The following is a 26,398-nucleotide window of genomic DNA, read 5'->3' on the forward strand; positions in this document are numbered from 1 at the left end:
TGCAAATGGTAAAAGTTCCTTCTTTTTTATAGCAGCGTAGTACTCCATTGTGTAGATGTACCACAGTTTTCTAACCCACTCATCTGCTGTTGGGCACTTAGGCTGTTTCCAAATCTTAGCTATGGTAAATTGTGCTGCTATGAACATAGGGGTTCATATATCCTTTCTGATTGGTGTTTCTAGTTTCTTGGGATCTAGTCCTAGAAGTGGGTGAACTCTCTGTTCTATTGGTCAGAGAGTATATCCTTGTTGCCAATTACTATTTCAATAGCTTTATGATAGGTGTGGGTGTCTGATATGGAAGTCCTCCAGTTGGCTCTAATTTTTCACCCCACCAAGCCAACTAGTACCACTTTTACCTCCCACCTTGCTTTCAATATACCCAGGCGGGTGTGATGGATTTGCCTGCTCTCATGGCTTGGTTATTTGTGGTTACCTGGATCTTTATCCCATCAAAGGTTTTTCAACTGAAAGCCAGCCAGGTGTCTGCAGTCGAACAAAGCAGATCTGCTGGGTAATTAAATAACGCGGGGAAGGGGGAGGAGTGAGTTAGGCGGGGCTGTCTACCCAGAGGGGTACCGTGAGGAAGTGGTCTATCGACACTTGAGGACTGACTTCTGGGGGAAATACCAGGAGAGCTAAACTCTAAAAGTCCCGGCCGAGAAGTGCAAGGCGAGGTCGCCGCCTGTAAAAGTCGCAGGGGGGTCCGCCAGGGGCCAGGCTGCGCGGAGCGGCGCGGCGGGGTGGGGCCGCGAAGCCTCGAATCACCAGTTGAGGGCCCGCGTGCGCGCCGGCTCAGAGCCGCGCCTGCAGCTGCCGCGGCGGGAGCGCGAGCCGGAGCCGGGGCCGCAGCGCCGGGCACGGGCGAGCTGCGCGGGCTTCTCGGCGGGCGCGCCCCGCGGACCATGAGCGACCCCAGCTCCGGGAGCAGCCGCGGCGCGGGGCCCGCGGTGCGGAGCGTCTGAGTCCCTGCGGGAGACACGCGCGCCGCGCGGGGAGGTGAGTCCGCTGCGCGTCCCGCGGGGGTGCCGCGCCTCCTGGGGTGCCGCCGCTCCTGGGGTGCCTTGTTCCTCCCGAGGAGGACGGGCGGGGAAGTGTGTTGGGAAAGTTTAGGCAGCAGGGAAAACAGCCGGCGCTCCCGCCTCACCCCACTCCCAACCCCCGGCTGCGCTGGCGTCCGGGGTCGGGAGTGGCCCAAGTGGGGACGGGACTCGCGCCCTCGGGGGCTCTGAACCGGCGGGGATTCGCCCAGTGGCCCGCGGCGGGAGGCGAGCATCTCTGCTCTTGGCTCTTCTGGGGCATCTCTCCGGGCGCTGGGGCCATGCCTTTCCGGGGCTGCTCGGCCAGCCGCCCCTCCCGTCCCGTCCCTCTTTGCCCTGAGGCCGGCGGGGGTCAGGGGACGCGGGGCCCGGGGGCTCCGCTGGGAGCACTGGCTTGGAGGAGGCGAGTTTCTCAACTAATCTCTTGCAAAGTTTGCAAAGAAAGCTTAGGAGCCTGCCGTGTAACTGTTGACAACATCTCCCTCCCTCTCTCCCTTTGTTGAGAAAGAATGAATAGTTGGTTGTATTGCTCCCTCTGCGTCGGAGAGGCGAGGGGAGGCGAGGGGAGGGGAGGGGAGGGGAGGGGAGGGGAGGGGAGGTGAAGCGGGGAGGGGAGGGAATGGCGGTGGGAGCTACAGGAAGGAGGTTGCTATCAAACCATCTTTCCTTGCGGGCTTAGGCTGCCACCACTTTAAAAGTTTGATCAGGTGTAGCCACTCGCTCGTCTGGGAGAGACCCAGTGAGCTGGGAGGCAGCTGGAGAGGCGCCTGTTCCGTGGGGATCGCGGCGGGTCGTGGCTGGGACTTGGAGGAGGTGGAAAAGTCTGTTTTTGGTGTTAACTCGATTGAAGCAAGGTGCGAAGGGGAAAGACCAGCGCTTGTGTCTGCTTTAACCTAAAGTCATCAGCAGAGAGAGAAAATGAGCCAGACATTCGGAGATTCCTTTAAACCTTGACTCTTATCTTCCAAGGCTACGCAGATCTCCCCAAGGAAAATATAGCGGTGGAGGGAAGGTCAGTTTGAGAGGGAACAATCTCCCTGCGTATTGCCAAGGAGACTGGGAGGAATGGGGGAGAGGGGGCGTCCTCGGTGCTGGGGGCTGGGCTCAGCAGAACGGGGTCTGAAGTGGGAAAGGGCTCCCAGTAGATCCAGGGGAGGCCACAGAGCACGCGGTTGAAAGGGGGTATATGGTACGTAAAGTAAATAACTTGCCATGCCCGGGGCTCCCCCACCCTCACTCCACCTTTCTCCGAACTGCTGCTAAGCCTGGCATTTCCAGGATGACTAACCAAGATCTTGATCTCCCCCAGTTCATGTAGAAAGGACTGCTTGTCCAATGCTAATCCTAACCTTATCATGTAAATCCTGTGCTATGGTGCTTGAAATACAATCCAGGGGAGAATTATTCACACTTCAATCATTTGGCTAGACTTCATTGAGTTTACTTCAAAAATAAAGGCATACTCTTCATATTTAAACCCAAGCAAACTTCACATTAGGTGGAAAAGCCGCTTTTATCTGTGCAGTTGTTCCATCTCCTCTCCCCGTCTGACTCTGCAGAGAAGATAGAAAAGTACATATTCAAATTGTAAATTCTCTGCCAAGGTCATAATAAGGCAGTGGAAGGCGGTTTCATTTCCAGAGTTTAAAATATACACAATTCTGGTCCTGGCCAGTGTGCTCAGTGGTTAGAGTGTCGGCCCACGCACCAAAGGTGTCTCGGGTTCGATTCCCAGCCAAGGGCATGTATCTGGGTTATGGGTTCGCTCCCTGCCCCCTGTGCGGGCACCTGCAGGAGGCAACCAGTGGTGTCTCTCTCACATCTATGTTTTTCTCTCTCTGTCCCTTCCACTCTCTCTGAAAAAGCAATGGAAAAAATATTCTCAGGTAAGAATTAATTATATACATGTATATATAGACACAATCTTAAAGCCAATATCAGATGACCTTCTATGAGTTTGACTTGGAAATATCTCATATTAGAAGTGAAATAGGAAAATTCAAGTATGTGAGCTGCTTATCTCTGCCTTGATTCCATGTGATCATCAGTTTCTTTGACACATCTTGGTAAAGCAAGTGAGTCAGGCTGCTATTTACAAGTATTTCAAAGCACAGCCAGAGAGGTTGGGAGCTTGTCAGGCTTGCTCATGTCCCTACTGAGATTTCAGCTCTTTGAACATTCACATGAGTCTCATTTTCATATCAAGATATAGAATGTTTGACCTTTGTATAGTCATGCACCACTTGACAGGGATGCGTTCTGGGAAATGCATTGTTAGGTGATTTTATCATTGTGGGAACATCATATAAATGCACTTACACAAACCTATATGGTATAGCCTACTTTACACCTTGGCTATATCGTGTAGCCCATTGCTCCTAGACTACAGACCTATACAGCATGTTACTGTACTGAATACTATAGGCAATTGTAACAAAATGTTAAGTACTTAGGTATCTAAACATAGGAAAGGTACAGTAAAAATATAGTATAAAAAATGATCCACCATTCATGGTAAGTGCCCTGTCCTTACCATGAATGGAGCTTGCAGGACTGAAGTTGTTCTGGGCGAGCCAATGAGTGACTGGTGAGTGGATGTGAAGGCTTAGGACATTACTGTACACAACTGTAGATTTATAAACACTGTACACTTAGGCAACACTAAATTTATAAAACAACACAAGATTAAACCAAGCGCACGAGAAGATGATGTAATCAAGAGACGGAGTAAGCATGAGATGTATAGGCTATGCTGGTGTAACATGGTATACTGTTTTACAGCAAATTTAGGTTTTTAATAACTGGAAAGAGTACACTTTAAAATTATAGCACATAATTGTATGTGCTATACTTTTATATGACTAGCAGAACAGTAGGTCTGTTTACACCAGATCATCATAAGCATGTGAGTAACGTGTTGCCTGATGATGGCTACTATATCACTAGGCGATAGGGATTTTTTAGCTCCATTATAATCTTACTAGAGGCCCAGTGCACAAAATTCATGCATGGGTGGGCGTGTCCCTCAGCCCAGCCTGCACCCTCTCCAATCTGGGACTGCTGGCTCCTAACCACTTGCCTACCTGACTGCCTCATTGCTCCTAGCCACTCTGCCTGCCAGCCTGATAGCCTCCTAAGCACTCCCCTGCTGGCCTGATTGACACCTAACTGCTCCCCTGCAGGCCCGATCACCCCCAACTGCCCTCCCCTGCAGGCCTGGTCACCCCCAACTGCCCTCTCCTATAGGCCCGATCACCCCCACCTGCCCTCCCCTGCAGGCCTCGTCCCCCCCCCCCCCAACTGCCTTCCCCTGCTGGCCATCTTGTGACAATGTAGGGGCGGCCATCTTGTGACAACATGGGGGTGGCTATCTTGTGATGATGTTGGGGTGGCCATCTTGTGACAATGTGGGGGTGGCCATATTGTGATGTGAGGGCGTGAGGGTCAATATGCATATTACCTCTTTTTTTTTTTTTTTTTTTTAATATATTTTTATTGATTTTTCACAGAGAGGAAGGGAGAGGGATAGAGAGCTAGAAACATCGATGAGAGAGAGACATCGACCAGCTGCCTCCTGCACACCCCCCACCGGGGGATGTGCCCGCAACCAATGTACATGCCCTTGACCAGAATCGAACCTGGGACCTTCCAGTCCGCAGACCGACGCTCTATCCACTGAGCCAAACTGGTTTCGGCATATTACCTCTTTATTATATAGGATGGGAACACTGTGATGTATGTGGACCATCACTGGCTGAACTGTCATTATATGGTGCGTGACTTAGTATTTCAAGATCTAGCATCAGACTGTGTCAGGACACTATGTCTGTTTACTTGCACAATGGAGAGAGGTGAAGTCTGGTGGCCAAAGTCTCACCTGGGCTTTTCTTTTAAAGACTGCATACTCGCTCGCTTGGTGTGCCTGTGTGTGTGTGTCTGTCTACGTCCTGCTTGGTTTGGTGTGTTTACATCTATTGCTTCAGGTTAAAATATTTCCCTCCTCATCCTTCCTGCCCAGGCTTTCCCAGAATCGGTGGCTTCGTTTGTGAACTCCCATTGTACTAAAGATACCATGACAAGCAAGACAGACATGGTCCCTGCCCTGCCTGGAGGTCTGTTTATTTATTGAGTGCTTGCTATATGTCAGGGCTTTCCATACACAACTACATTTACTCTTCACAACAACCCCTTGAAATAGTTATTCTAAATTCATTTTTACAAATGAGAAACTCAGAGAAGTTGAGTAGCTTGTCCCCGGCTATACAGCTAGTAAGTCAATGGCAGAGTAGGGATTTGAGTGTCTGACTCCAAAGCAAGCCTAGGTTCTGAGTCAGACCATGTTTGATTTTTAAAAATCAAGTAGTTTATAAGAATCACATAATGACTAGAAACATCAAGACAGAAACATCTCCAAGTGGAGAAAACATGGAGCCAGAGGCTGGAGACTTGACTTTAGTCTCTCAGTGCTCTTCCAACCATGTGTTCCCACCTCAAGCCTTCACATGTGCAGAATCCCCCGCCTACAACTCCATTCTGCTCTTCTCTTCATTGGTTCCTTCTCTCTCTCTTTCTCTTTTTTCAGGTCTATGTCATTATTTCCTTTTCAGAGAGGTCTTTCCAGACCATCCTAATCTGAAATAGCTATCCATCTCCAGCCACTATGTTCTATCATTTCACCGTTTTGCGTTTTTTAGTGCCCTTGTGACTGGGATATGACCTAGTTTGTTTTCTTATCTGTGTTGGTTGGACTCCCCCATCACAGTAGACTCTGTAAGAGCAGTACCTTGTCTAGTTTATTATATCCTCAGCGTTGGTACATTGTAAACCTTCAGAGAATATATATTGAATGAGTGAACATTTATTTGCTTATCTGGAAAAAGGAAGGGGCTTGGTGCTCTGAGATCCCATCTACATATAACACGCTGAGATTCTGCCTAGTGATCAGACGTGGTAAGTGGCTTCTCTGTCAAAACAGAAAGCACTCAACCTTGAACCTAGATTCCAACTACACACCATGCACTTCTATCCCTTAGATTTCCCCCTGGGGTCCTGGAGTCTGGAAAAATGAAAAGTAAATAAAGCTCAAGTAAGAAATAGAGCAACCCAAAGGTTGCAAATGAGCTCCTCCCACCCATACTTCCCCTTCCATCCCCTGCCCCACTTTTATTTTGTTTTATTTTCAAGGCTATGTTTCCCGGCTGGGCCCACCTCCCCCACCATTGGACTGATTCAAACTTGACACAGGGCCCAGGGTTGAGCCAGTCTTTCCAAGTGACTAGACACAGGACAAGGCTGTATTTTAATGGGGAAGAGTTCCAGTTTAGAGGCAGGGAGTTGTAAAGGAGAGCTTGGCCTGTGATTTTCCAATTTGTCTGCAGCTGAGAACTCTCTGGAAACTTCAACTTGGATGATCTTCTCCTTCCAGTTGTTAACCTCTGCTTTACACCCTCAGGTCAGCAGCCCTTCCTCATGGAAGCTTTCCCAGGGCCGCTAGAGCCCGGTCCCCACTTTATGTGCCCCCATAGCACTGGGGATCGCCAGCAATGGTCATTGCTTCCTCCGTAGAGGAGTAACCTCACGAGGATAGTTGACGCTGTCCCACACCCGGCACAGTGCTCACCACATAAATGAGTGTTAAATAGGAGGATGAATGAACGTTCCTTTTGACTGAAGGATACTTCCTCGTTGTCATTCTCCTCTGTCATCCAGGCAAAAATATCTGAGTATAAGTTACTCTGTACCCAAGAGACTCACTTATCCGGTGACTGTCCACCCTGCCTCCACATTGGCCAATATGCAGGCAGACTGCTGCCAGGGTCCTACCCACTGAGATTCTGGTTCCATTGGTCTGGTTCACCGCAGGGCGTTGGGGGTCTAAAAGCTTTCTGGAGGCTTCTTAATGTGCAGCTAGGTTAAGGACCACCCCTGTACATTTTCAGAACTCATTCCTTGCTTTGGTCCTTACAGGCTTGAAGCAGCCACGGGGAGAGAGAGTAGGGATGTAATTCATGGATATTGTATGGTTCCTGACAGTTTAAGAGGTGCTTTCACATCTGTTATCACATCTGATAATAACATGCTAAGGGATCTACTCCCTGGTTTAAATATTCCCTTTATGTTGATGACTCTTAAAAATCTACATCCTATCCTGGCTCCTTACTGCACATGCCAGTATCTACCCTCCTCGACCAAAGTGTCCTGCTGGGACCTCACACAGAACAGCTCCAGTGGTGAGCTTGTTACCCACCTTCCTGCGGGGGCCCCTTCTTCCTTGGTGTGTTACAGCATCGCACCATCGTTCCATGGCGGTGGCCCCCCAGCCAGAGGCCTTGAGCTCCCACCTTTTCACTCTGCCCCTCTTTTCCCTCCCCCTGGCCCCTGCCCCAGGCCAAGTTCTTCATTGTTCCTTGCTGGCTTGTTGCCATCAGCTGGACTGACCTCTCGGCCTCCCTCCTCTCCCCTCCTTCAGAATTACCAGCCACTGGCTGGCATCTGTCCTTCCCTTCCAGATCTCCCCCAGAGCTTACTCTCAAGTGCAGACACCTTGACAAAGCCTTTGAGAATCAAACTCTGGCCCTAAGCTGTGCTCATTCCAGAAGATGCTTCTCGTCCTCTCCGCTCCACCACGCGACTTGCGTTTCCTGAGCCTGTGGGGCCCTTCCTGCCGTTATGCATCTGCCCTGACAGCATCCTCTTGGAAGGCTTTTCCTTACGATTTCCACCTTTCACAATCCTTCCTCTTCAGTGAGGCCCTTTCTGAGATCCTCCGTGAATCCTTTCACCAGAATTAATTGTTCTTCATAGGATTTCATTCCTCTGTGGGATGTAAAACAGAAAGCAACAGCCCAGCCAGTGTGGCTCAGTGGTGAGCTTTGAGCTATGAACTAGGAGGTCACAGTTCAATTCCAGGTCAGGGCACATGCCCAGGTTGGGGGACTTGATCCCCAGTAGGGGGCATGCAGGAGGCAGTCGATCAATGACTCTCTCTCATCATTGATGTTTTTATCTCTCTCCCTCTCCCTTCCTCTCTGAAATCAAGAAAAAGTGTTTAAAATAAAACAGAAAGCAACAAATGGACAAACAAAAACTCATAGTCACAGACAATAGTATGGTGGTTACCAATGGGTGAGGGAATGGTAAAGGGTAAAGGGGGTCAACTATATGGTGATGGAAGATTTGACTTTGGGTGGTAAACACACAATTTAATATACAGATGATATATCATAGAAATGAAAAGTATATAATTTCATTAACTAATGTCTCCCAATCCTAGCTAATAAAAGAGTAATATGCAAATTGACCATCACTCCAACACACAAGATGGCTGCCCCCATGTGGTCAAAGATCCTGCCCCCATGTGAACACAAGATGGCCACCACAAGATGGCCAGCAGGGGAGGGCAGTTGGGAGGGTCCAGGCCTGCAAGGGAGGGCAGTTGTGGGTGATCAGGCCGGCAGGGTAGGGCAGTTGGGAGGGACCAGGCCTGCAGGGGAGGGCAGTTAGGGGTGACCAGGCCGGCAGAGGAGGGAAGTTGGGGGCAAACGGGCCTGCAGGGAAGGGCACTTGGGGGGGACCCAGGCCTGCAGGGGAGGGCAGTTAGGGGTGACGAGGCCTGCAGGGGAGGGCAGTCAGGGGCAAACAAGCTGGCAGGGGAGTGGTTAGGGGTTGATCAGGCTGGCAGGCAGAAGCGGTTAGGGGCAATCAGGAAGGCAGGCAGGCGAGCAGTTGGGAGCCAGCAGTCCTGGATTGTGAGAGGGATGTCCAACTGCCCATTTAGGCCCGGTCGGACATCCCTCAAGGGGTCCCAGATTGGAGAGGGTGCAGGCTGGGCTGAGGGACACCCCCACCCCATGCATGAATTTTGCGCACTGGGCCTCCAGTAAATTTAATAAAAAAGTAACTGTTCTTCCCTTCAGCATGTTAAGGGCCCCTATTGATGAGTCCCTGTTGATGTCCCTATATTATTCTCTCTCAAGGACTGGGGCTTACGACTCTGTTTCTCTGAGTATCTTATAAGGAGTAGGCACGTACATGTTTGTTGAATTGAAAGTAGAAAGGGCAGGTGTTAATATCCCTCTATAGCCAGGAATAAACGGAGTGTGGGGCATTCTCGCACACTTTGGCTCCATCTTGAAATCTAGATGGGTCTTGGTAGGCAGAGAGGAAACAGGCTGCCAGAAACACTGGCGCCAGGGCAGCTCTGGCCCATCACACTAGCCTGGAAGTAGAGTTGGCCGACAGTGTGGCCCTTTGCACACAGAGGTTCTGTGGCTGCTCAGGCCTCCCCACAGGGCTCTCTGAAATGATGCAGGCCTGTCTGGAGAAAGCCGGCGCTGATAGCTGCGACAGGTGAGCGTGCACAGCTGTGGGGTCTGTGTGCAGGGTGAGGGAATCCTTGTCAGTTTACGTCACTGGTGGTCAGGCAGGGAGGGCCAGGGCGTTTGGTTTCTTTTTTAATAATGATGATTAATGTTGAGCAAGTGCTGACAGTGTGCCAGGCACCAGCCAGCCCCGGGAGGGGCCCCCAGGGGAAGGGCCTGCACCGTTCTATTGTTCTGCACCCGCTATGAGCCAGGCCTTCTGTGTGGTCCTAGTTAGACACGGAGCAGACAAGCCCCAGAATTACCAGGTTTAGCAGAGAACTGAGGCCAGGGTTAGGAGGATATGAACTGAGTGAGGGGTCTCCTTCCACAGCCCCAGCACTCACATGCCTCTCGCTGTTGCACACAGAAGCTGTGGATCCTGTGTTTTTGTTGTCAGTTGTCTTCTTTGCACACTCTGCCCCTTTATCTCTTGCCCTGGGAGATTCTGGAGGGCTGTGTTCTTGGTTATTGTCAAGCCATGTCCCAAATCCCCAGTTCCTTTGTGGAACTGACTCTGCAGAGGTTCTGTTAAGTGACGATGTTCACTCAGAGCTGTGGGAAGAGCTGTCTGCGGAGCGGGGGCTGCAGGGTCTGAGAGGAGACTGCAGAGCAGGGCGATGCTCTGCTGACCAGCCTTGCAGAGGCCCGTGCATCGGGCTTAGCCAGGCTGCTGTCGTCCACTCCAGGCTGATGGCATGACTAGTGGGACACAGTCTGGATCCTTAGGTCTCTAGGGACCGGCCCTAATTTTCATTCAGGCCTGTGTTTCTTTTCCTCAAACGTTGGCTTTAAAAATGTCATATTATTTGGCTTAGGTCAAAACCATCGTTTGTTTTGGGGGCGTTGTGGGTGCTGACTCTCTCAGGGTGAACATTTCTACTGGTGGTCAAAGCTGGGGACAATTGTCGGGACTGCTTTTGCATATAACCTCAGGTATCATTTTCCTTTTCTTCCCATACCTCCCTTTTTCTTTTTCTTTTTCTTTTTCTTTTTATTTTTCTCTTCCCTGACTATGCAGACACCCATGCTCACTGCTTACCCTGCCGGTGGCAGGCGGGTCCTGACCCCTCTCCCTGGGGGACAGTGTATATGGAGCCCCCACCTCAGTGGCTTCCCTCTGCAGCTGAGCCCACTGCTGTAGGGATCAGTGGCCACCTCCTGACCCCTGACCCTGGCCTGTCTTCGTTAATTAGAGCACATTGATTTATTTATAAGCACCAGGTCGTTGACAGAAAAATTGCCCCGTTGCTGTGGGGAGCACAACTGAGGGGCTGGGCTGGCACTGCGGGAGTTCTAGCAGCTGAGGAATTCCAGTAATCTCCGCCTGTGCTTATCGTGCCCAGGGTGGTAGGAAAACGTGAGCTCGTTATCTAATGTATCTACGGCATTTTCTGTAACGCACTGGTTACTGAAACCTTGAGTCCCTCCTCAATAAACTTTTCGTTAGTCATGCATTTCCATCAGCTTCAGTCACCTGAAATAATAAAACAGCTCATGTGCCTCCGAGTCTCTGAAGTGTGTTTGCCCTTTTCCATTGGCCGACCTGCTGCCAACCCAGGAGAATTCCTCTGTCATATCAAAAAAGGACATGAGTAAACTTCCTGTTTGTATTAAATTTCACTGGTAGTGCCATTCAGTGTTGGTCTTGCAATGCCTTGGACATTTTCTTTTGTTACGTGGTATATTTCCATTTCCTCTCGTCAGTAGGAAGCCAGTTCTTGGGATTATCTTAGATTCATTCCTTCACTCCTTTCATTTCCCTTTAGAGCAGAGAATCATGGCTGCGGGGAAATTCGCGAGCCTTCCCAGAAACATGTCGGTGAATCACCAGTTTCCTCTGGCCTCGTCCATGGACCTTCTGAGCAGCAAGTCTCCTCTCGCCGATCACCGCACAGATGCCTATCAGGACGTGTCTATACACGGCACCCTGCCACGGAAGAAGAAAGGCCCTCCTCCCCTCAGGTCCTGTGATAGCTTCAGTCACGCGGGTACCCTGCCCCATTCCAAATCGCCACGGCACAACTCACCCCTGACCCAGGACATCATCCAGGAGCACCCACGGCAGGACTGGAAAGGCGAAGTCTTCACCTCCAGGTAACTTCTTACATTTCATGAGGGAAAATGACTTGTCTTAAATAGCTTTTTAAAAAGTCATCTTCTGAGGGGAAATGTCAAACGTGTACAAAGGAGAGCAAGTAGTTGAATGAACTTCCATGGGCCCATCACCCAGCTCCAACAGTTTTCAACTCATGGCTAGCTCTGCTCTGTTTCCCCACCCACTTTCCTTCCTCTGGAATTATGTTGAAACAAACCTCAGACCTCATTTTATTTTATCTGTGAATATTTTGGTATGTGTCTTTCAAAGATAAGGACTTACTTTAAAATATGTATATATTCATAATACTAAAAACTGTAACACCTAAAATGAGCCCTTTTAAAATATATATATTTTTATTGATTTCAGAGAGGAAGGGAGAGGGAGAGAGTGAGAGAAACATCAATGATGAGAATCATTGATTGGCTGCCTCCTACGTGCCCCCTACTGGGGATTAAGCCGGCAACCCAGGCATGTGCCCTGACAGGGAATCGCACGGTGACCTCCTGGTTCATAGGTCAATGTTCAACCACTGAGCCACACACCTGCCAGGCAAATGAACCATTTTTAGTATCTAATATTTGAGAGTATTTTCAAAGCCAACTTTCTAAATCATTGAGTCTCTGAAAGAGAAGCAGAAGTTTGGTGTTGTGTTTTTTTCTTATTATAACATCAGATTCTAAACTACATCCATCCAATGCTAAAGAGATGCCAGGATGTCTATAAATTAGGACCTGTATCTCCTTGTATTTAGTTGTAATATGATGAAATAAAATTTTGTGTGGACGCATCATCAGGTCAGCTGCAGAATACAGTAGAATTTTTCTCCTTCTATCCACCAGGATGTGGGTAAATAAGCCTTATGATTGTAAAGGCTTCTTTTCTGGGTTTGTAAGGGGCCCGGCTGTGATTGGTTTCTGTTCGTTCGGAGCTCATTTGGAAACTGCACTCCTTTTCCTGTTGGAAGATAAGCAATCTGTGATGCTGTTGGGCAAAGACAGGGAGTGGTTTCTTTGCTTATATTTCCTGGTGTCTCTCCTTTTGTCCAGCCCTGTAGCAAAGAAGGCCACTTTGATCCTGGCTCATTGATTTGTTCAGTATCTCTACATTGAGTACCTACCTTAATTACAGCACTCTGATTTTATAAGTACCTGTGCTTCACCTGGAAAATTCTGCCCAGCTCTTCTGGGTATCTAACTGAAGGGCTGGTCCAACATTGAAGACATTCTAGCAGCCAAAATATTTCAGTAATCTGCTCTTGCCCTTCTACACGGTGGAGAAATATGTGAACTAACAGGATAGCTATGAGACATCTGAAACAGTTTCCTCCCAGAGCCCATATTCTAGTGAGAGACCCAGATAATAAATACAATTACGTAAACAGTACATTGCAGACTATAGTAAGTGTTACAGAGGAAATAGAGCGATATGCTGGAGATAGATTGGGGCTGTGTCTGTTTTGTAGGGACAGGTCTCTGAGTAGGTGATATTTAAGCTAAGACCTGCATGATGAGAGAAGATAGTGCGGAGAACCAGTGGCTGGCTGTCCCAGGTACAGGGAGAGCAAGTGCAAGGATCAGGGGGACACGTTCGGGATGTTTGAGAAACCCTAAACGAAGCTGGTGTGGCCTGTGGCTGGAGTGTAGCAAGTTGGGAGACAATAGTATAGACGCTGGGAGAGAGCTAGGCAGGCAAGAGTTTAGAATTTGTCTCAGTACTGCAGGAGTACAAGAAGAAATTAAGGAGAGGCCCAGGTATTCTCTGTAGAAAACATCAGAGAGCTCTGAAACGTTTCCAAGATCAGACTAGAAGGCTCCTCAGGGAGAACCATTAGAAGGCTTGGACGTGCTCCGATAAAACCCAGGTGGGCGGCCTCCCCACTCTGAGAGCCTGCTGATGAGAAGGTGAATGCGGGGGCCCCGCCTGTACACAGCATTGCTCATGTCGCACCGTTGGAACGTAGCAGGTGGGGTGCAGAAGAGGAGCCGTCCTTCCTCCCTCTCGTGGAGCGATGAGGCAGCAAAGGAAAATAACTTCTGGTCACCCCAAAAGAAGCACAGATGCCAGGCTCCACATTGTGGACTCAAAGCAGACTGTTAACCCGGCTTCCTGGGGCCACTTTTTATCTTTTAAACTTTATAGTGAGCTGGGTATCTACTAATTACCCCACGCAGACAACTCACAAACTCATTTCTTGAAGTTCTAAGGTCCTGGCGGGGTGCCAGCCCTTACAGGGGGTCACGCCAGGGGCTGGGGTGGTCATGGAGCCCTCTTCCTCTCTTGAGGAAGTTCTTGATAAACATCCAGGGTCCAGGCTGTCAACCTGCCAGGACTTCAAAGCTTTTTGATTGGACAACTGACTTGGACGGAGAGGTCCCGTCTCTGTAAAAAGGTCTAATCAGGGGACTGGGCGCAGGTGCTGAGTTTGAAGTCCGGGTGGTGGGAGACTTAGCAAGCACGGCTGGCGTGCGTTTGTTTATGACTCAGGGCTGCGTTCATCCTAAGTCACATCTTTTTTCCTCCGTTTAAAATACCTTATTGTTAACGGCAAATACAGGAAGCAACAAATGCGTATCTTTTACAATTATGCTGAACAGGCATGTGGTTGTGTGTCAAAGGATCACAAAGTCCTATTCCCCACTCATCAGTCTCAGTATTATTTTTAATGACCTAGCACACATTGTTTTTCATCCTCAAAAGTGATCCCAGTTTTGAGGAGTTTAAAGTTCCTTATTTTCTTCTTCTTTTTTAATCCCTTTAAGTAATCCTAATAAGAGTATAAGCTGTCTCCATTCCTTTCAGGAACAAGCCATGATAGAGACAAAGTTGGTGCGTGTGAAAAATGAGAGACAAGCAGATGGAATGAGAACCCGGGGTTCCAGGGAGAGGGGTTTGCCCAAGGTGCCACAGGGAGCTACCGGGAGGGGGGGACAGCATTTCTATTCCTAACTCATCGCTTGCAGCCTAGAAGGAGCTGTGACACTCACCGCCCACTGCTCCGGCTCACTCAGCCCAGGAAGCTGGGAGCCACGTCTGCTTGAAAGTTAGAGTTTTGGATCTCTGTCTTCAGGGACCGAAGACTAGTTAGGTCTGCTTATAATGGGAATATTGCTATTTTATAGGGTTTGTTTCCGGTAAACTTTTTTGGCCTTACTTGCTTCTTTTCATAATGAATGTAGGCATTGATGTCATGACTTGCCTGGATGTCAAATGTGAAAACCTCCCTCTGTGTCACATCTGGTGCTGGCGTGACGATGGGAGGGCCATCACGAGGAGCCTGGACCCGCTCCTCAGGTGTCCCCGCCTCCATGCAGAGGGAGCTCTCCAAGCAGCCCTCCTGGTCTTGTGAAACACTCTGAACATTCATGTCTTTTATGTTACTCTGTATTGGCTATGCAAGTTTGCTCTTTTCCCAACAGGTATGCTTACCTTATTAACCATTAAAAAGTCACTTTTATTATAATTGAATGTTAATTGGCTATCCACCCCATGAGATCCCGAGCAAAGCAGAGGAAGTTTCCCCTTTGACCTAAAACGTTGCGTTTTTAAACTGCAATATAAACATGTCACGTTCACGTGAATTATTATCTCTTCCACTTTATAGTTTTAAAATGTCTTAAAGCACATATTCATAAATTCTCTTGCTTGAACATCCTAACTCTGTGTGAGAGACAGAGCAGATTTTATCATGATCGTGATGCCCAGGGCTCCGGCCTCCCCTTGGGGAGAATGAAGCCTCAGTCACCAGGAGCCAGGCAGCAGGCAGGCCCGGGAGGGGAGTTGGTCTCCTCACGCGGAGACTGTATCTCTTGGCTTTGTTGTTGTCTTGGCCGCCCTTGGATGTACTTGTGGTTTTGAAAGGTGGCCAACGCGAGGAGCTGGGGCGCTCCTAAATCTGCTGCTCGATGTCACAGAGGGAGCCTTTGTTCGCAGGCAGAGCAAGGCTTCGCCGACAGGTCTGCAGACAGGATTTCCTCTTGACATTAGCGTTGCTCGCTGGTATCCCTTTGATTCACTTATCTTCAAGGATGAATTTTTATTTGAATCTGGGACCTTCCCTGGACGGAGAGGGCACCGGTTCCTGTTGTTGGGATATCTGTGTTGCTGGCATAACTGAGGATCAACGCTCAGAGATGTTCTGGGTCCTCTTCCCGCCTGTGGGTACGTGGAGGCACGCATTCCTGGGAACAGCTGCGGAGGGCCTAATTCCCTCTGCCCCTTGGGCTGTGGGAGCATGTGGCCGGACAATGTGATGTTTCATTCATTTGCATGAATGGAGCTGACTGACTAGTCACAAGTGTTTTAACCGACAGGGGCCAGGAAGTCTGCAGAATTATCCCAAGTTGAAATCTGGTAGTAAGTAACCTACCATGTCACAGTGTCAGCTCTTCAAAGCTGAAGCAAAGGAGTAAGGCACGGGATCCGTGCAAACGCTTCTCTAAACATGGATGTACAGACCTCGCTCTGGGCTGTGTCAGCGCCGTCATGTGAAAAATCGTTTCATTTGTTCCTCTTCAGAGCCATCAAGTTCTGTAACCACTGCTTTCTCCTCAACGAAGCAAATTCCCCCAGACATGCAAATAAATCAGTCTTTTGGTTCAGAGTTAATCAGAAGGATCTAAATGTGAAGATCCACATGCAAACACCTGCATTTTATTTATACGTGGGCACGTCTGCTCTCTGCAAATTGGAAGCTTTTCGTGAACGGAAGAAAAGTTGGGTTTAGAGTTGAAAAAAGCCTATTTAATAGATTAATAGATTCTATTTAATAGAAGGTCATCGAATGAATTAGCAGAATGGTAATGGCTTAACAGCCAAGAATGTATCTATGAAGTAGTGGTCCATGTGTTGAATTTTTATTCTTAAAATTTCAAAGTTGAGTTTTACCAACATTTGGAAATGCCCCGTGGTGTTTGAATGCAACTGCCTTGGATGGGTTAGTGAATTCTGAAGAATGTGCATGTCCAGGCCCCCGTGCTCATGGTGTGCTGAGGCAGGAGCAGCTGGGTCAGGGGCGCGCTTGGCCCCTGCTGGGCATCGTGCTCATCCCAGGGTTGAGGGAGCCCAGGAAATGGGAACTGCCTGTATGTCCTCCAGCTGCCCGCTGTGGTCCTAACCCTCTACTGACAGGGATGATTTGAACCTAAAGGCTGGGGTCTGTGCATTCTCAGCTGTTCTTCTGGGGAAAATGAAAGGATTTCTTTTTTTTTTTTAAACTGATTGCAAACCACAACCAAGAAAACAACCAGAGATTACACAATGTCGTCATGCCCAACATTTTTTCTGGGTTCTACCTTCCAACCCCCAACACACACCTCTTAGACTTGCTTTAAATCATGATTTTTCAGGCCTCCTACAAGCTGTTTGGGAAAGGTTGGGTTTCTTAGTCTTCTGAGAGTCAGAAACTATGTGAGTTTTTTGCATCCCTCAGTACCTAATAAAACATATTGTAAGCAGAAGGTGCTGTGTAGGTACAAATTATTTGTGCTCTTATTACATGTGGGTTTGGGTTCCATCCCAGACTAGTCAGAAGGATGGAAGCTAGAGAAGCTGTAGTTGCTGTTGTTGATTGGAAGGAGGCCACAGCCATGGGCTTGGGACTGCAGCCACAGGACCGATAAGCCCTCAGGCCACCCTGCTGTTCACAGCTCTGTAGTGCTGTCACCACCCAGTCTGCCCCTGAGAGACTGGCTGTTGGATTGGATGCAGAATTTCAAGCTCTTCTTGGAGGTCTCAAAGATAAGCACTAGTGGTCTTCTGGTTTTAAGTGTTGTACTGTTAATTTACAAATTATAGAAGTCTGAGAAACCTTTCATAATTGACCCAGTAGCCCTGGGCAGCCTGGGCTATCTATGGTCCAGATTCACCTGCAAACATAGTGTCCAAAGGTAAGATAACTCCAGCTGTGGGGAGAAGGAGAAAACGCAATGCATGCAACCCAGAGGTCTCCGTTCATGTCCCTGCTTTTCCACTTAGTAGATGTGTGAACTAGGACAAGTTCTAAACTATAAAGTGGGGGTGAAATACCCCCGTCTGAGAAGTGTTGCACTACATGTGAAGGCTCCACTGAATGTCAGCACTGACTTTCACACGAGTTTTCCGAGGTCTGGGTGGAGCAGGTCACTGCTCAGCTCCCACCTGGTCACCAGCAGTTGATCCTTCTCCTGCCTCAACTCTGCTGAGTGACACCTGACCGTGAAGGCCTCGGTGCCTTGGCTGGGACACTGATGTGGCCACGGCTATCAGAGAAAGCTGCTAGTGACCTTGACTCTGATCCCTGCAACCAAACCTGGTAGCCTGGTGACCTTGCATAATAAGCTACTATGTGTTTCTGAATCTCCATATCCTCAAAGGGGGTAGCATTAAGGCCAAGTACAATCCCATGTGAAGGCACCTGGCATGAAGAAAGGGCTCAAATGTTGGTTTTCATCCTTCCTTCCTCCTGGAAAGCTGGAGCTGGGAGGCTCCTAATCCTCAAGTGTAACCTGAGATCACGTTCAATGGGGCGGGGGTGGGGGGGGGCCTCCTGGGGAAGAAGGTTTCCCACATGTTGACAGAGTCTGGCAGGAATGCTCAATGGAGTCTGCCCTAAGCTGCCCTACAGCAGTGCGTCTTGGCCACCACTCGTGGTTACAGGTATAACCACCTGGCTCTGCACTGAAAGACCAGCACACCATTGTGCCAAGACTCAAAACAGAGCCTGTTTTCAGTGGTCTGGCCCAGCCCTTGCTCGCTCGTCCTTGTTCTTAATGTCAGTGTCTTCACTGTTTATTCTTCAGTGAATGTTGATTGAGCTTATTTTGTGTCGGGCATTGTGCTGGGTACCAAGTTCCCATGGAGAATGAAATAGATGTGGGCCCTGTCCTTAGGGAGTGCCCAGATTAGGGGGCACACAGACAAACACATCAACAAATACTTAACAAAAGGAGGGGGTACGAGGAAGGTGACATCAGAGAGCCCCTTGGATTTGGGGGAGGGAAGGCCTCTCCGGTGGAGGAAACATTTAAAGATTTAACGTAAAAGGAGGATGCAAAATACTTCATTAATATTTTTATGTTACTATGTATTGAGATGATGATTTTGAACTAGGTTAAAGAAAATATTTTAAGTTAATTTCACCTATTTCTTTTCAATGGCTACCAGAAAACTTAAAATTACATTGTATGTCTATTAGACAGCACCCGTCTTGACCTTGCTAAGGAGTTTAGGTTTTCTCCCTGGGGAAAAGGGAAACATTGAAAGGGTGTACATAAGGGAATAGTCTGATCTGATTTAGTTTTTAGAAGATTGTTTGGTCTCTCTGTGGAGAATTGATTGATGGGGGAAGAGGGGCTGGAGGGAGGGCAGGAGGTGATTCCAAAAGTGCAGGGAACAGATGGTGGTGGTGGAGGAGGTGACGGTGGGGGATTCAGGTAGTCTGCCGACTTACTGAGGCCTGGATGTGGTGGGGTGGCTCGGCAGCTGAGGGTGTGGGGTGGGCTGTTTACTGTGATGGGGAAGATTGGGAAGGGAGCAGGGCTTCATTGGGTTGGTTGGCTGCTTTTTCTTGGGGGAGGAAAGATAGCAGGTGGCAGAGAATGGAGACCTCTGGGTGTGCTGGTTTGACATGCATGCAGCTCTACGTGGAGATGTGCACCACCACTTGGTAGTATGAGCCTGGAGCTCTGAGAGGTCTGAGTAAAAGTTACAAAGTTAGGGGTCTGTGTAGAAATGAAGTGGATGCCATCCCCGAGGGAGAGATTGTAAAGCATGAGGGAAGGACCGTAGGGCGAGCCCCCGGGAATCCCGGGCTCCCCTACCAGGGAGTCAGCGGAGGAGGCTGAGCATTTGGCCTGGTGGGGAGCAGAGAAATGAGGCAGGAGCTGCTTTGTTGTTCAAAGGAAGGCTTTTGTTTTGTTTTGTTTTGTTTTAGATGAGAGACAAAATTCAATATGAAAAGATCGTAAGCATGTAATAAAGCAAAGCACTTTTTTTTTCATATACATGATTTTTTTTTAATACAGTGTTTTGGTTTAATTAAAGCAGACACATCCCCAGGGCCCCCTCCCTGTGGCCTGTCAGCAGCATGGCGATTGTGTTCCTAAGGACACTGTGGACAGCAGAGGTGGATGGACAGCTGCGGTTGGCATTCAGGCTTTTGCCTGCGGGGTGACGGCTGCTTTTCCAGGGTTTTGGGGAGCAGCCACCCGGAGGCGGGGTGCCTGCCCTGGAAGACAGACCTAAGGTATATGTGTCTATATCTGTTTGGCTGGGTGAAATCTTTCCTTTTAGAGGCCTTGAGGACATTATCTCAAAACTATAGCGCTTTTATCCTGCCTGTGAATTAGTGAGAAGAAACCTTTACCAGCACGCTTTTTTCGAAGGGGATGGGGAATGTTGGGGGCGGAGAGGATGGGGCTGGTGGGAGTGGAGGAAGGGCAGAGAGATACCAGCCAAACAAAGCATCTGCTTTTATCAAAAGTGCTGTGTTTGGACTTAGACAGCCTGAAGCCTGATCCGCTGATGCCAGACCCTCTGTGCCTGCCAAGAGACATACTGGCCTTGATACGGCTTTTCTTGTTCTGACTCTATTCAGTTGGACGGACTGCTGCCAAGTTAAGATTTCAGCCGCGGCTTTTAGCTCACTGCTGTCACTGGAATTCTGCTGAGCACAGGTTAACCCATGGCCACGTCAAGGCTTTCTCAACCCAAACCACTCTGTGTCAGTCTTGGGTTCCTGGAGACTCACCCTAGTGTCATAGGTAGGACAGTGAAATGGCACTGTTTTAACACGATTGGGGAACCTGCCTGAGGAGACGGTTTAATTGCCATTCTTTTAACACACGTCACGAATACATTAATCGGACACTGCCGTATTTTCAAATGAGATCGAGACGACTCACAGAAGCAGGAATCGGCTGTTGAAGTGAAAGAAGCAGGGGTTATTGAAGTAAACAGTCTCTGACAACTAGGGAGGGAAATGTGCCCTCGTCTGCAGTCTGCTCTGAGCTGTAGGAAGGAAGACTCCCCCGGTTGAGGGAAAGGATACAGACGATCTCAAGGCCGAGGCTCTGAAAGGGAAACAGTTCAAAACAATGAAAGACAAAGCCACAGTTTGAAAGAGGAAGACAGATGTGATCACCCAGGGACCTTGTGTTGAAGGGTGTGTGTGTGAAGGACTTGGTCCAGCCTGGACCGACTCCTGTACGGATCCCCACTATGGTGTGATGAGCCAGGGCCATGCTGATGGATTCACTCACAGGGACGCTGAACCTGACTGTGTGCCAGGTGCTGGATATTCAAAGACAGGCCAGGGCCTCGACCCGTTTGAGGACTTCATGGCCCTAGGGGAAGGGGATGCCCATTTTGAACCATCTGACCCCACCAACACCTATTCTCTCTATCTTAGCTACTGACCTAACTGACCTGACTTCCCCATTCACAGTGTAGCCCTTTGTATCATCTCAGTAGTCCAATGAGAATTCTGGTTTTCTTGACCTCTGACCTTAACATCTTTCAGGTAGCAGGTCACTTTTTCTCCTTGACCAGGTGATTGCAGGTTGTACTTTCCGGCTAGCCCTTCCCTCAGGCCTGCCTTCTCTGTGCCAACGCTCCTCGGTGCTGTCCTCGCCTCAGACCCAGACGCAGAATGGGTCAGGCCATGCCACCAAGGGCCAGGTTAGAGGGTGGCACTGGCTGTAAAAGGACCAGAGTGCAGAGTGAGCAGAGGATTGTGAGAAATGCTAAGGATAACAAAAAGGCCTTTCAGAAGTTCTGTCTGGAACAATAAGACCAAAGAGAGGGGGAATGTGAGAGAAACAGAGAAACCAAATTGCTGAGGTCCTGTTCGGCTTGCCTTTTTTTTTTTTTTTTTTGGTCAAGGAAATGACTTCTGTGATTGGAAAAGGTAGAGTAAAGGTGAAGGAAGAGAATGAGGCCATGACAAGAGGCTCTAACGCCACCAAGTGAGATGAAGCCCCACGGCCGCCGAAGACTGAGCGCTGGCGGCTGAGACCATCACACGAGCGCTGTAACCAGGAGCCACAGGAAAGATGCGGAGAGATGCTTCAGTTTCCGAAAAAGAACTCGGGAGATACAGTTAACCTCTACAACGATAAGATTGACATCAAATTCAGGGGAGAGAGTGGGTTTATAGGACAATGATTTCTTTTGAAAACTTGGTAAAGGAAGCAGCAACCTTAGGAAGTAGCAAGGCTTTGTCAGAAGCAAGTCATTACCAGATTACCTCTCCTTCCTAGGGTTACTTGGATGGTAGATTAGAGGAATGTTGAGAAGGTGTGTATGCAAATGCCAATCATGGGTGATGTCCTTGGGGTGAGAAAGATTCCTGCTAGATGATAGTGCATGAAGCATGCTGTAGGCTGTGTCCTCAGCCCCATTCTAGCCCATTTAAAAACTCGTTTAGACAGTAATGTTGACATACAGATCACATTGACATGAATCTTGGAGGAATAGCTAATATGTCAAAATATGACAGACACGAGATCCAAAAATGATCTTGGCATTTTCAAACAACAGACCAAATCTAACTGGAAAGACTGTAGGGAGAAGCAAAGACTTTCTCTAGAGTCCAAACACAAAGTACAAGTATAGGGTTTGTCTCAATAGCCACATGTGAACAACATTCCAGAATTTAGATCACTCCAGCCTCAGAGTGAGTCAGCCGTATGCTATGGTTGTCAAAAGGGCTAATATGATTTTAGGAGCATTAATTGCAGTTTAATAATGAGACTGAGAGAAGTGGTCACACGTGGCTGCCCAGATCACATCCGGTAAATGTTTTTAGCTCTAGACACCAGAAATGGAAGATGAATTCCCCCACTGCAGTAGAACAGTGAGTTTCTGTCTAGACCACGCCTCTGCTCTAAAACATATCTGTTGGTTTAATCATTAAGACCTATCCCTAAGGTTCTTCCTACTTGTGAAAAGGAACTTCTTATGTCGTGTGTGAAACCTGGGAGGACAATCCTATCTAATAATAGAGTAATATGTAAATTACCATCACTCCGCTACGCCCACTATTGGGCCAGCGGAGGCGCAGGGGGCGGGACTCGGGGTGGCCGGGGTGGCCGATTGGCGACGCTGGGGTGCGACGGATGGCAGGCAACTGGCGGTCGGCTCCTGCGATCTGTCGCCAGGATGCTGGGGTGCGGCCGAGCCCAAGGCTGGGCAAAAGCCGAGAGCCTGCGACGGATGGCAGGCAACTGGCCGTCGGCTCCTGCGACAACCAGAGGCTGACCAACTGGAAGTCAGTGCTGGCCCCGCCCCCAAGCAAGCGGTTAGGGGCAATCAGGCAGGCAGAGGGGTTAGGGGTGATCAGGTAGGCAGAGCAGTGGTTAGGGGTGATCATGTAGGCAGGCAAGTGGTTAGGGGAGATCAGGTAGGCAGACCAGCGGTAGGGATGATCAGGTAGGCAGACAGACCCTCACTGGGCTGGCCCCACCCCCAAGCAAGCTGTTAGGGGCAATCAGGCAGGCAGGCAGAGTGGATAGGGGTAATCAGGTAGGCAGACCAGTGGTTAGGAGTGATCAGGCAGGTAGGCTAGTGCTTAGGGGCAATCAGGTAGGCAGACAGCCCCTTGCATGGCTGGCCCCACCCCCCAGCAAAGAAAGAGGGAGGCCCAGGCCAGCCAAGCCATTGCACCCCAGCCTGTTGCCTGCAGAGGGAGGCACCGGTGGCAGGGGAGGGGGGGCAGTGCTGCACAGATGGCAAGCAGTGGCAGTGACGAGGGTGGGGCCAGCTGCCTGCAGACCTGGGAAGGAAAGACCCAATAGGCCCTGATCTCAGGCCAGGCCTAGGGACCCTACCCGAGAGGTCCCGGATTGTGAGAGGGTGGTTGGGCTGAGGGACGCCCCCGAGTGCATGAATCTTCATGCACTGGGCCTCTAGTATAAAATAAGCACCAACCTTAATCCTATCAACTACTAGTGAAAAAGCCTGTGTTAACAAAGGTCAATAAATACATGGTGAGGTGTAAGAGAATGGATCTCTTCTCATTCATTAAGGTGATGAAACAAAATGTGTTGTAAGTGTACATCTAAAAGTGTTATAGTTCTCTGTTTTTAAAGCTACATCCTTTTTTTTTTTTTTAATTAGCAAAGGCTATCCACATAATATGCCCCACCTAGAGCAAGAAATATCTCTTCATTGGGACTTCAGTGTGATTGTCAGTATCTGTAAGAACCGGAACATCTGACCGCACACTGGCTGATACTTTTCCGAGAGACGTCATCTCTCCTCTCACCAGGCCAGCCCTGTCTTAAGCATCTATTTCTTTTCATCTTCCCATAAGCAGATGGCCCTGTGGTAAACGCTATCTGTCCTAGTTATCTCCCTGATTAACCTCCTCCCTGGCATTTCAGATATGCCCAGAGAGGCTCAATTTCAGCGGAAGCAGCGGGCCTCTCAGTCAGTGCCACTTTGGAAACATCTGGTCTCAGTGGTGCCGGGGAGCCACACCGCCCCGACACAGTGATGTTCCTTGGCTAAGGGAGTTCTGCCTGAGGCCATCACAGTCCAGTCACGGCCCATGGCTAAGTTCTCTCCTTAAGGAGGAATCCCATCAGTCCAAGAAGGACCTTTCGCTCTTAGGTCCCTCTCTTCCTACCACATTATTCTTCCCTTGGTGAACCCATGGTGTGTGGTGGAAGGGAAAGGTCAGGGTCTAGGTCTCCTACACAGTGGAGAGGATACACACACACACATTCATTCATTCCTTCAAGCCAACATTTATGGAGCAACCGTGCCCTGGGGCTACAAAGGAGGATAAAGTAAAATATGGTCCCTGTTCTCAGGGAGCTCATGGTCCAAGAAGGGAGACAGGCAAGAGTATACATACTATGCTGACTTACCATTCGTTGTTATAAAGTTTTAGAATGCATAGAAAAGAAGTGTTGAGGAGATGTTATTTCATTAATTCTGTGAGTTGTGGGGGTGGAGCAGGGGAAAGAGTGGTCAGAGAAGGTGGGAATGAGTGGGGAGACATGGGGATTCCAGGCTTCTTGGTTCAGGGAATTCCAGTAGTTTGGATGTGTTGGGGTGTAAGGGACAAGGAAAGATGAGGCTGGTGAGATGGGCAAGGCCTTAGAACCAAGGATATCATCTAATAAAATGTAAAATGAGAATGGTGGACTGTCCCATGTATTAATCTTACCCAAAAGAACATGTGATCCAGTAAGGACTATTGTCCAGTGGACTCAAATTCTTAGCAGATTTAAAGCCTGTTACTACGTCTTCCTCCCTTTAACCCTCCACACCCCCTTTTCCCCAGCTGAGATTTTGAGATGTTGATGGAGCTTCAAGGTGGAGGATGGAAGGTGAAGGCACTAGATCGAAACCATATTTACCTGTAAAAAGGCTGCAGCCACAAGGTTGCTGGTGGAGGGCAAAGTTTCTCCTGGTTGTTGGGTTCTCCTTTCCTGATGGTGTTGCATGCCCTGGTGCATGGGTCGGTTAAGAATGGTAAACCAGTAGACCCTGAGGCCGCAGTGTTTATTCCTCATTTGCCCCACTACTTCAGGTAAACAGACGGCCTACTGGTCAGACACACCCTGCCTTTTCATCTTACGTTTCAGTTAAGTGTTCTAGGAATGCATACACTTGTGATGAATGAACACCCACAAAGCGAGATCTCCCTAGTCCCTCCCATCAGTAAATTTTAAATCTCTAAAGTGTTTGCGCAGTGCTTCATATCTAGGAACCTTGCTCTACTTCCTTATAAGGCCCGTGTAGATTCTTTGAGTGTTCTATGTTGACAGTTTTTAGTTGTGAATCATGACAGTTTTATTCTCCCTTTTCCAGTTCTTACACCTTTTATTTCTTTTGCTTATTTAACTGTACTGGCTTGGACCTCCAGGACAGTGATGCACAGAAGCAGTAATAGTGGACACCCTAGTCTTGTTTCTGAATAATTGACTGACTGATGATTGATTGATTATAGTAATGACTAGAGGCCCGGTGCACGAAATTCGTGCATGGAGGGGGGTTGTCCCTCAGCCCAGCCTGTACCCTCGCCAATATGGGACCCCTCAAGGGATGTCCGACTGCCCGTTTAGGCCCGACCCACCAGGATCGGGCCTAAACGGGCAGTCGGACATCCCTCTCACAATTCAGGACTGCTGGCTCCCAACTGCTTGCCTGCCTGCCTGCCTTCCTGATTGCCCCTAACCGCTTCTGCCTGCCAGCCTGATCACCCCCTAACCACTCTGCTGCCAGCCTGTTTGCTCCCAACTTCCCTCCTCTGCCAGCCTGGTCACCCCTAACTGCCCTCTCCTGCAGGGTTGATCACCTCCAAATGCCCTCCCTTGCAGGCTTGGTCCCTCTCAACTGCCTTCCCTTGCAGGCCGGGTGCCTCCCAACTGCCCTCTCCTGCTGGCCATCTTGTGGTGGCAATCTTGTGTCCACATTGGGGCAGGATCTTTGACCACATGGGGGCAGCTATATTGTGTGTTGCAGTGATGATGAATCTGCAGATTACTCTTTTATTAGATAGGATAGAGGCCTGGTACAGGGGTGGGGGCCAGCTGGTTTGCCCTGAAGGGCGTCCCGGATCAGGTGGGGGTTCCCTTGGGGTGTGGGGCGGCCTGAGCGAGGGGCCTGTGGTGGTTTGCAGGCTGGCCACGCCCCCTGGTAACCCAAGCGGAGGCCCTGGTATCTGGAATTTATTTTCCTTCTACAATTGAAACTTTGTAGCCTGGAGCAGAGCCAAGCCTGGGGCTCCTCCGAGGCCGGCAGCCATTTGTGTTGGGGTTATAATTGAAACTTTGTTGCCTTAAGCGGGTGGGCCCGGCCAGGGTGTGCGGAAAGCTTTGCTTCCCCTGTTGCTGGCGGCAACCCTGGCCTGCTCTCTCAAGCTCCATTCTGCCGCCATTTGTTTGAATTTGTTTACCTTCTATAATTGA

At 49.2% G+C, this 26,398-nt stretch overlaps 1 protein-coding gene across 2 annotated transcripts in view; it reads left to right on the top strand.

The window, feature by feature from the left end:
* Positions 1 to 786: 786 nt before the first annotated feature.
* BCAR3 (BCAR3 adaptor protein, NSP family member) overlaps positions 787 to 26,398 on the top strand; it is a 110,482-nt gene continuing 84,870 nt past the window's right edge. The window contains exons 1-2 of one of the 2 annotated variants that reach the window (XM_079776261.1): positions 787 to 999; positions 11,170 to 11,497. In XM_079776261.1, coding sequence (XP_079632387.1) covers positions 11,181 to 11,497 — 317 coding nt within the window. In that variant the 5' untranslated portion in view covers positions 787 to 999; positions 11,170 to 11,180. Of the gene's footprint in view, positions 1,000 to 1,792; positions 2,053 to 11,169; positions 11,498 to 26,398 lie in introns of those variants that run through there. The other variant, XM_079776262.1, reaches the window with a different exon arrangement.

The sequence above is a fragment of the Cnephaeus nilssonii genome (genome assembly GCF_951640355.1).
Source record: "Cnephaeus nilssonii genome assembly, chromosome: 7".
Classification (NCBI taxonomy): Eukaryota; Metazoa; Chordata; class Mammalia; order Chiroptera; family Vespertilionidae; genus Cnephaeus; species Cnephaeus nilssonii.